This window comes from Taudactylus pleione, unplaced genomic scaffold, assembly GCF_031769625.1.
Source record: "Taudactylus pleione unplaced genomic scaffold, aTauple2 ptg000285l, whole genome shotgun sequence".
Taxonomy (NCBI): domain Eukaryota; kingdom Metazoa; phylum Chordata; class Amphibia; order Anura; family Myobatrachidae; genus Taudactylus; species Taudactylus pleione.
In genome coordinates this window covers 187,706-197,576 of record NW_028284687.1, presented here as the reverse complement: position 1 = coordinate 197,576, position 9,871 = coordinate 187,706, and the positions used below count along the sequence as shown (strand labels likewise).

Genomic DNA, 9,871 nt, shown 5'->3' with positions numbered 1-9,871 from the left:
ATTCCCCATAGCATGTCTCTGCTCACCCTCATACTGTGTTATATCATTCCCCATAGCATGTCTCTGCTCACCCTCATACTGTGTTATATCATTCCCCATAGCATGTCTCTGCTCACCCCCATACTGTGTTATATCATTCCCCATAGCATGTCTCTGCTCACCCTCATACTGTGTTATATCATTCCCCATAGCATGTCTCTGCTCACCCCCATACTGTGTTATATCATTCCCCATAGCATGTCTCTGCTCACCCCCATACTGTGTTATATCATTCCCCATAGCATGTCTCTGCTCACTCCCATACTGTGTTATATCATTCCCCATAGCATGTCTCTGCTCACCCCCATACTGTGTTATATCATTCCCCATAGCATGTCTCTGCTCACCCCCATACTGTTATATCATTCCCCATAGCATGTCTCTGCTCACCCCCATACTGTGTTATATCATTCCCCATACAGTTTTATGTGTCAATTCCTGGGATTGTTCACATAATATTCTATCCCAATAATATTTTTCCACTTGTATTTTATTTGACGGTTAACTACTAAAGGAGTATTCTTAATAATAATAGTGGTAGGAGATCCTACGCATTTTTGTATTAAAGCCTATATTATAAAGGCATATACATATATATTTATAAGGGAACATTTCTAATAATTAAAGTGGTAGGAGATCCTACACATTGATGCACCGATCTAAGCCTATATTATAAAGGCATATTAATTTATATTTTCTAAATAATACAACACAGGACACAACGTTTATAAAACACATTTCTGTACTGTTTGTCATGTCTACACAATATACAGTCAGGTGCATAAATATTGGGACATTGACAGAATTTTCATATTTTGGCCTCTATTCACCACCACAATGGATTTGAAATCAAACAAGATGTGCTTTAACTGCAGACTTTCAGTTTTAATTTGAGGGTAATTACATCCAAATCGGGTGAACGGTGTAGGCGTTACAACGGTTTCAATATGTGCCTCCCACTTTTTAAGGGGCCAAAAGTAATGGGACTATCAACTCAAAAGCTATTTCATGGACAGGTGTGGGCTATTCCCTCGTTATTTCATTATCAATTAAGCAGGCAAAAGGTCTGGAGTTGATTCTAGGTGTGACATTTGCATTTGGAATCAGCTGATGTCGACTCTCAATATGAGATCCAAAGAGCTGTCACTATCAGTGAAGCAAGCCATCATTAGGCTGAAAAATCAAAACAAACCCATCAGAGAGATAGCAAAAACATTAGGTGTGGCCAAATCAACTATTTGGAACATTTTTAAAAAGAAAGAACGCACCAGAGAGCTCAGCAACACCAAAAGACCCGGAAGACCACGGAAAACAACTGTGGTGGATGACAGAAGAATTATTTCCCTGGTGAAGAAAAACCCCTTCACAACAGTTGGCCAAATCAAGAACACTCTCCAGGAGGTAAATGTATATGTGTCAAAGTCAAAAATCAAGAGAATACTTCACAAGAGCGAATATAGAGGGTTCACCACAAGATGGTGAGCCACAAAAACAGGAAGACCAGATTAGAGTTTGCCAAACAAAATCTAAAAAAGCCATTACAGTTCTGGAACAACATCCTATGGACAGATGAGACAAAGATCAACTTGTACCAGAGTGATGGGAAGAGAAGAGTACGGAGAAGGAAAGGAACTGCTCATGATCCAAAACATACCACCTCATCAGTGAAGCATGGTGGTGGTAGTGTCATGGCGTGGGCATGTATGGCTTCCAGTGGAACTGGTTCCCTTGTATTTATTGATGATGTGACTGCTGACAAAAGCAGCAGAATGAATTCTGAAGTGTTTCGGGCAATATTATATGCTCATATTCAGTCAAATGCTTCAGAACTCATTGGATGGCACTTCACAGTGCAGATGGACAATGACCCGAAGCATACTGCAAAAGCAACCAAAGAGTTTTTTAAGGCTAAAAAGTGGAATGTTATGCAATGGCCAAGTCAATCCCCTGACCTGAATCCTATTGAGCATGCATTTCACTTGATGAAGACAAAACTGAAGGGAAAATGCCCCAAGAACAAGCAGGAACTGAAGACATTTGCAGTAGAGGCCTGGCAGAGCATCACCAGGGATGAAACCCAGTGTCTGGTGATGTCTATGCGTTCCAGACTTCAGGCTGTAATTGCCTGCAAAGGATTTGCAACAAAGTATTAAAAAGTGACAGTTAGATTTAGGATTGTTTAGTTTGTCCCATTACTTTTGGCCCCTTAAAAAGTGGGAGGCACATATAGACACCGTTGTAATTTCTACACCGTTCACCTGATTTGGATGTAATTACCCTCAAATTAAATCTGAAAGTCTGCAGGTAAAGCACATCTTGTGTGTTTCATTTCAAAGCCATTGTGGTGGTGAATAGAGGCCAAAATATGAAAATTCTGTCAATATCCCAATATTTATGGGCCTGACTGTATGTGTGTGTATATATATATATCTATAAAATCCATATTACCGGCACTCCTGCAACGTGAGCAATGAATACCTTGCTGCGGTGCTCACCCTGAGGATGGAGGTCCCCTGCATGTATCTGTTTCCAATACGGAGGTACTCACAGGCTGGATAGACGTGAAAAAAATTCTAATGCTTTATTGCATTAGTGCATCTACGTTTCGGGGTACATTCCCCGTCATCAGGACACAAATAACTAAAGAAAAAGACAAGTGATTTATACTCACAGACAAGGTGCAATTTCCTGCCGCGTGCTGTCCTGGTCTCCGGTGTCTGACTTCCGGTTACCATGTCACCATAAAACCGGAAGTGACGCTCGCCGGGTCCATGGACTAGCGTTGCAGCAAGGAGTGATAACATTATATATTAAAACGGTGTCTAATGTCCGCAAAAAACGGACATCACTATAAGATCATAAATAAGTACCAAAAACATTTTGCATCAGAAACATTACTGTTTACACATAAATAAACACCAATATTTTCAAAAATCGTAATGAATCGGCACTTATGTAGACAGTTGATGTTATGTGATTTATGATGCGATTGCACCATCTAGTGGACAAAGCTATTGACGCATACATCTATATGAACTGTCTGTATCTACAAGTACAGAGGTGTTTATTTATGTGTAAACAGTAATGTTTCTGATGCAAAATGTTTTTGGTACTTATTTATGATCTTATAGTGATGTCCGTTTTTTGCGGACATTAGACACCGTTTTAATATGTAATGTTATCACTCCTAGCTGCAACGCTAGTCCATGGACCCGGCGAGTGTCACTTCCGGTTTTATTGTGACATGGTAACCGGAAGTCAGACGCCGCACACCGGAGACCAGGACAGCACGCGGCAGGAAATTGCACCTTGTCTGTGAGTATAAATCACTTGTCTTTTTCTTTAGTTATTTGTGTCCTGATGACGGGGAATGTACCCCGAAACGTAGATGCACTAATGCAATAAAGCATTAGAATTTTTTTCACGTCTATCCAGCCTGTGAGTGTCTCCTTATTGGAAACAACATATATTTTTTTGGACACACCTTCTCATTCATTGGTTTTTATTTATTTCAATTATTTTTAACATAGTAGATTAATACTGAAGACATCAAAACTATGAAAGAACACATATGGAATTATGGTGTAATCAAAAAAGTGTTAAACAAATTAAAATTGGTTTTATGTTTTAGATTCCTCAAAGAAGCCCCCTTTTGCTTGGATGACAGCTTTGCACACTCTTGGCATTCTCTCAATCAGCTTCATGAGGTAGTCTCCTGGAATGATTTTGAAGTTACAGGTGTGCCTTGTCAAGAGTCAATCTGTGGAATTACTTGCCTTCTTAATGTGTTTGAGACCATCAGTTGTGTTGTGCTGAGGTAGGGTTAGTACACAGTGGACACCACTATTTGACTACTGTTTTAATCCATGTTATGGCACCAACCACTCAACTCAGTAAAGAGAAACGACAGTCCATCATTACTTTAAGACTTGAAGGTCAGTCGATACGGAAAATTTCAAGAACTTTGAATGTATCCTCAAGTGCAGTGCAAAAACCATCAAACACTATGATGAAACTGGCTCTCATGAGGACCGCCCCAGGAAAGGAAGACCAAGAGTTACCTCTGCTGCAGAGGATAAATTCATTAGTTAACAGCCTCAGAAACAACTACTTAATAGCACCTCAGATTAGAGACCACATAAAGTCTTCACAGAGTACAAGTAGCAGACAAATCTCAACATCAACTGTTCAGAGGAGACTGCTTGAATCAGGCCTTCATGGTCGTATTGCTGCAAAGAAGCCACTACTGAGGATGAACAAGAAGAAGAGAATTGTTTGGGCCAAGAAACACAAGGAATGGACATTAGACCAGTGGAAATCTGTACTTTGGTCTGATGAGTCAAAATTTGAGATTTTTGGTTCCAACCACTGTGTCTTTGTGAGATGCAAAGCAGGTGAGCAGATGGTTCTGCATGTGTGGTTCCCACTGTGAAGCATGGAGGAGGATGTGTGATGGTGTGGGGGTGCTTTGCTGGTGACACCATTGGTGATTTATACAAAATTCAAGGCACACTTAACCAGCATGGCTACCACAGCATTCTGCAGCACCATGCCATCCCATCTGGTTTGCGCTTACTGGGACTATCATTTGTTTTTCAACAAGACAATGACCCCAAATACACCTCCCGGCTATGTAAGGGCTACTTGACCAAGAAGGAAAGTGATGGAGTGCTGCGTCTGATGACCTGGCCTCCACAATCACCCGACCTATACCCAATTGAGCTGGTTTGGGATGAGTTGGACCGCAGAGTGAAGGAAATGCAGCCATCAAGTGCTCAGCACCTCTGGGAACTCCTTCAAGACTGTTGGAAAACCATCCAGGAGATACCTCATGAAGCTGATTGAGAGAATGCCAAGAGTGTGCAAAGCTGTCATCCAAGCAAAAGGGGGCTACTTATAAAACATATTTTGATTTGTTTAACACTTTTTTGTTAACAACTTAATTCCATATGTGATCTTTCATAGTTTTGATGTCTTCAGTATTAATCTATGTTGAAAATAATTGAAATAAATAAAAAACATTGAATGGAGAAGGTGTGTCCAAACTTTTGACTGGTAATATATATATATAAAAGTTTGGACACACCTTCTCATTCAATGTTTTTTGTTTATTTAAATCAACAGACGCAGCTTAGGGGAGATTGGCGCTCCACCGGCCGCTCCTCCCCCCCAGACGCTAACTTCCGGCTAGGATTCCAGCGTCTGGTATAAATGACCTCCTCGTGCAGGAGAAGCGCACAGTTTAGCGTTTGCAGCAGAGTTCTCAGAGGTTTGGGTCAGTCTCTCTGTATACCTCTCCCTTGGGTTTGGTATATAACATACTCTATATCCTACCTTCCCCCGCTGGGGGTTGGTTTAGTTGATTGAGTACACATTGCGGACGCAGTTGCACGTCTTTATGTATTGAATGTGACTGTGTGCCAGCTGCTGTATGTACACTGCCTGTGTCTCATATACTGTCAGTTATTACTGTTCCTGTGTTTCCCCTTGTCCTTTGGAAGGTTGGGTGCATCACTGATAGTAAGAAGTCACATTACTTTGTATTGCATTGTTCTTTCAATCATGTCAGTTGATAAAGAACTAAATTCTTCTGTACTGGTGTTTTGTAAGTCCTGTGTCACAGGCTTATCAGAACAGGAGGTGAATCCGGAAGGGTTCTGTAAAAATTGTAGTAAACAGGTACCCGGGTGGGTCTGTTACTACTGCGAATCCCGTATCAGCTATGGAACCTTCTTGTGTGGCTGTCACTCCAGGGGTACTGTGTTTCCTAATAAAGTAAGTCTCAGAGGGATGGACTCCACTTTGGGATTCCCACAGCGGGCTCTCCCTATGGGGCACCCCCTATGAATGTTGGTTGGCCTGGGGTGGGCGGCCCCAGTCAAGGGGTTTGGTACTCTCAGGGGCCTAGGAAAATGGGGCATAAGAGTCGTCATATGTCTCCTCCAGAGTCAGACCCCGTTGATTCATCAGAAGAGTCGTCTCAGGTGTCTGAGTCAGGCTTAGTGAATGATAATTACCAATCCCTGGTGGATGTTCCTGCCTTAGTGAGGGCAGTGAGGTCTGTCCTCAATATACAGGAGGAGGAGGTCCTACCAGCCTCTAAGGAAGTAGTCTTTAGACGTTAGGCTGTGGCGAAAGAATATTTTCCGCACTCAGGGCAATTAAATCTTTTTTCGGAGGCATGGGAGACCCCTTGCAGGTCTTTTTAGTATACTAAAAAGATTGCAGCTAGGTACCCATTTGAGCCGGGAGCATGTAGCAAATGGGAGGTTTCCCCCACAATAGACGCTCATATTACTAGAGTGGTTAGGAGCGCTACATTGCCTATCCATACGGCATCTTCCCTAAAGGACGGTGTGGATAGGAGGCTAGACAATTATCTGAAAACAATTTTTGCCTTATAAGGGGCATTTATCAGACCAGCCACGGCGATAGCCTGGGTGGCTAAGGCAATGGAAGATTGGACCAAAGCTTTGGCTGAAACGATGGTAGAACCCAACAAGAGAATAGAAGTTTTTGCTGGGTCAGATACAGGAGGCTTCTGTATACTTGGGTGAAGCAGGCATCGATGCAGGTATAATGGCATCGAGAGCGTCTGCTAACTCAGTGGCAGTCCGAAGGACCATATGGTTGAAACTCTGGAGAGTGGATCCAGGGTCTAAAAAAGCACCAGAATCCTTGCTATTCACAGGTAAAGTGCTCTTTGGTCCAGGATTAGATGAGATTATGACATCACTGGCTACACCAAGGTATTGTTTATTGTGGTTTATATAGTGATGTGCTGCCATCTTCACTGCAAGTTATATGATAACAGATTACACAGATATCTGCCTATATATAGTAAATCAATTGAGAGATTCAATTTCTTGCGGGGTGGGGTGTCATGCACTGGGAATGGAAGTAGCTGTCTCAGTTTCTGGCACGAGTATATATTTGTCGATAGTATATTTTGGTGCCAGTTAATGATTTATATATTACCCCCAACATCTGCCCATTTCATGGCTATTTGGGGACATTCACCAATGAATCTTGTTGTGGGCAAACATTTATATTTCCGTATATATGTATATTATTCCCAGCAGATGGATGTAGCAGCCGGAATGTCTCAGAGGATCATCTCATTATAACTCAGAATTGTGAAATTGATGATGACATTACCCAAGATTCTCCAGGAGAAAACCCAATTACCCCAATTATACATCCAGTACCTCACAGTGCAGATATATCACCTACCTCTGATCATGGGGAGTGTTCTCCTGATAACTCAGATATTGGTTCATCTGTTACATCTCGTACAATAGTTAAAATATTTCCCTCTTCTGTAGATGCCAAATGTTTTAAACAGAACACAAAGCTTATTACCCATCAGCCAGCTAAGGCAGGTGACAGGCCATTTCCATGTTCTGAGTGTGGGAAATGTTTTACACAGAAATCAACTCTTATAGTGCATCAGAGAAGTCACACAGGTGAGAAACCATTTCTATGTTCTGAGTGTGGGAAATGTTTTACACATAAATCACATCTTGTTATACATCAGAAACGTCACACAGGTGAGAAGCCATTTCCATGTTCTGAGTGTGGAAAATGTTTTACACAGAAATCACAGCTTGTTACACATCAGAGATGTCACACAGGTGAGAAACCATTTACATGTGGTGAGTGTGGGAAATGTTTTACAACCAAATCATATCTTAAAACACATGAGAGAAGTCACACAGGTGAGAATCTTTTTCCATGTCCTGAGTGTGGGAAATGTTTTACACAGAAAACGGAACTTTTTATACATCAGAGAATTCACACAGGTGAGAAACCATTTCCATGCTTTGAGTGTGGGAAATGTTTTACACGGAAATCAGAACTTGTTACACATCAGAGCAGTCACACAGGTGAGAGACCATTTCCATGCTGTGAGTGTGGGAAATGCTTTACACGGAAATCACATCTTGATAAACATCAGAGAAGTCACACAGGAGAAAAGCCATTTCCATGCTCTGAGTGTGGGAAATGTTTTACACATAAATCAGCTCTTGTTAGACATCAGAGAAGTCACACAGATGCAAAACCATTTCCATGTTCTGAGTGTGGAAAATGTTTTACACAGAAAGCAAATCTTGTTACACATCAGAGACGTCACACAGATGAGAAACCATTTTCATGTTCCGAGTGTGGGAAATGTTTTTCACAGAAATCGGCTCTTGTTATCCATGAGAGAAATCACACAGGTGAGAAACCATTTCCATGCTCTGAGTGTGGAAAATGTTTTACACAGAAATCAAATCTTGTTAGACATCAGAGAAGTCACACAGATGAGAAACATGAGATAAATTGAGACTGCAGAATGAATGACAGCGAGGTGATAAAACAGGAATATGTGGACGTACATATTCATTTAGCATCTCATAAATATATGCATGCTTATGTTACTTTATTTTCCTGCACTGCAATTTAGAGCATATAGAAATGATTGAGAATATATATATATATATATATTTGTAGTGTGAGTTGCGGAAGGCTGCACTTGTCGAATGGCCCCAGGCCTAGAAAGGATAAGGCCTTCCCTTTCCTCTCTAAAGTAAGCAAGTGTGTGTCTGATGTAGCAGCCATTTTGTTTTATATCTTAGCTAAAAGTATGTTATATAATGTATTATAAAGTGTGTAGAGATTAGTGTTTTATGTCTGAAGGTGTGATTAACTGTGGAGATATGTATAGGTTAAATTGCTATATACATTAACTTAGCAATAAGAATTATAGGTTTAAAATGTATGTTTCATTATGTTCACAACAGCTGACAGTAGCAAGTCTCAGGTATTATATAAAGAAATGAGGTAACTGAGATATTTGTCAGCAATAAGCAGAAATGAAGGCTAAATGGGCGACTGTCAGATTTCTACATGGGAACAAAAAAATAACACAGAATAGTGTCAATATTATGGCTGAAGCACAGAGGACCAATGAGGGCCTAGTACGTACAAATATTAATTAGATTAATTGGATGTATAAACCAAATTACAGTATAAATATCACCAGAGAAAGAGGGGGGAGCTCTGTACTGGGTTTCACAAATTTATTTTAAAAGTTCCCTGCTGCTGTTGGTATAACCTATGTTTTTTGTTGTAACTCTGCATTGTCAAAATATATGTATGATTAAGCTGTCTTTAAGTAAAAGCATTGTCATTTATTTTAGAATCTGTATTTGTGTGGAATTATTTCAGTACTCTTTATAATAAGTAAGGTTTGTAAGTAATCCAGAAGAACTATCGCGTTATCACTTATGGAGGCCCCAGCGAGATGCACGCATTTGGCACCCACTCTGCATCGGTGATTGAGGGAGAAGGGGAGGGAGAGGTTGCACGGGCGGTAAGCTGTTTTACTCATAAATTTATTTTTGTCTTTCATCCACTAGGGGACACTGGAGGTGCTTACGCTGGGGTATAGAGGCGTGGATAGCTGGAGCCGGCACTTTAAATAATTTAGAAGTGTGAAGCTCCTCCCCCTCTATGCCCCACCAGCCCTCAGTTTAGAAAATGTGCCCTTGGAGCTGGTCACAACCTGCTGTGCTCCAGCAAGTCAACTATTTTATTTCTTTTATTTAACGTTTTATTATTTTCTAACATCTTTTACACTTTTTTCTGAGTACCCTTCGCCACCTCTCTAAAGGTGGGGTCCGGGTTACTGGCACCCTGTTAACCTTCTGGGTTGCAGGAAGGAGTGTGCAGTGCTTCACTAAAAGCATCTGACAGCTCCTTACTGCCGCACACACACCACAGCAAAGGATCCTGTGAGTGCTGTTCAGAGGAGCCGTCCGGAGGGGAGCGCAGTGAGTATTAATCA

General features: G+C 41.1%; 1 protein-coding gene across 2 annotated transcripts; it reads left to right on the top strand.

The window, feature by feature from the left end:
- Positions 1-5,108: 5,108 nt before the first annotated feature.
- LOC148512024 (uncharacterized) lies at positions 5,109-9,241 on the top strand. 2 transcript variants are annotated; one of them, XM_088482363.1, is made up of 2 exons: positions 5,109-5,308; positions 7,119-9,241. In XM_088482363.1, exons 1-2 carry the CDS (start codon positions 5,251-5,253, stop codon positions 8,366-8,368), a joined length of 1,308 nt encoding a protein of 435 aa, XP_088338489.1. In that variant the 5' UTR covers positions 5,109-5,250; the 3' UTR covers positions 8,369-9,241. The 2 variants fall into 2 exon arrangements, with proteins under 2 accessions (XP_088338489.1, XP_088338488.1); XM_088482362.1 differs by having other exon boundaries at positions 5,109-5,314; positions 7,122-9,241.
- Positions 9,242-9,871: the final 630 nt, after the last annotated feature.

Bases quoted from the DNA above. Each gene is read 5' to 3' on its own strand.
- LOC148512024 (XM_088482362.1), top strand. From the start codon at position 5,251: ATGACCTCCTCGTGCAGGAGAAGCGCACAGTTTAGCGTTTGCAGCAGA. The intron at 5,315-7,121 runs GTCAGTCTCTCT...TATTCCCAGCAG, and splicing joins CAGAGTTCTCAGAGGTTTGG to ATGGATGTAGCAGCCGGAAT.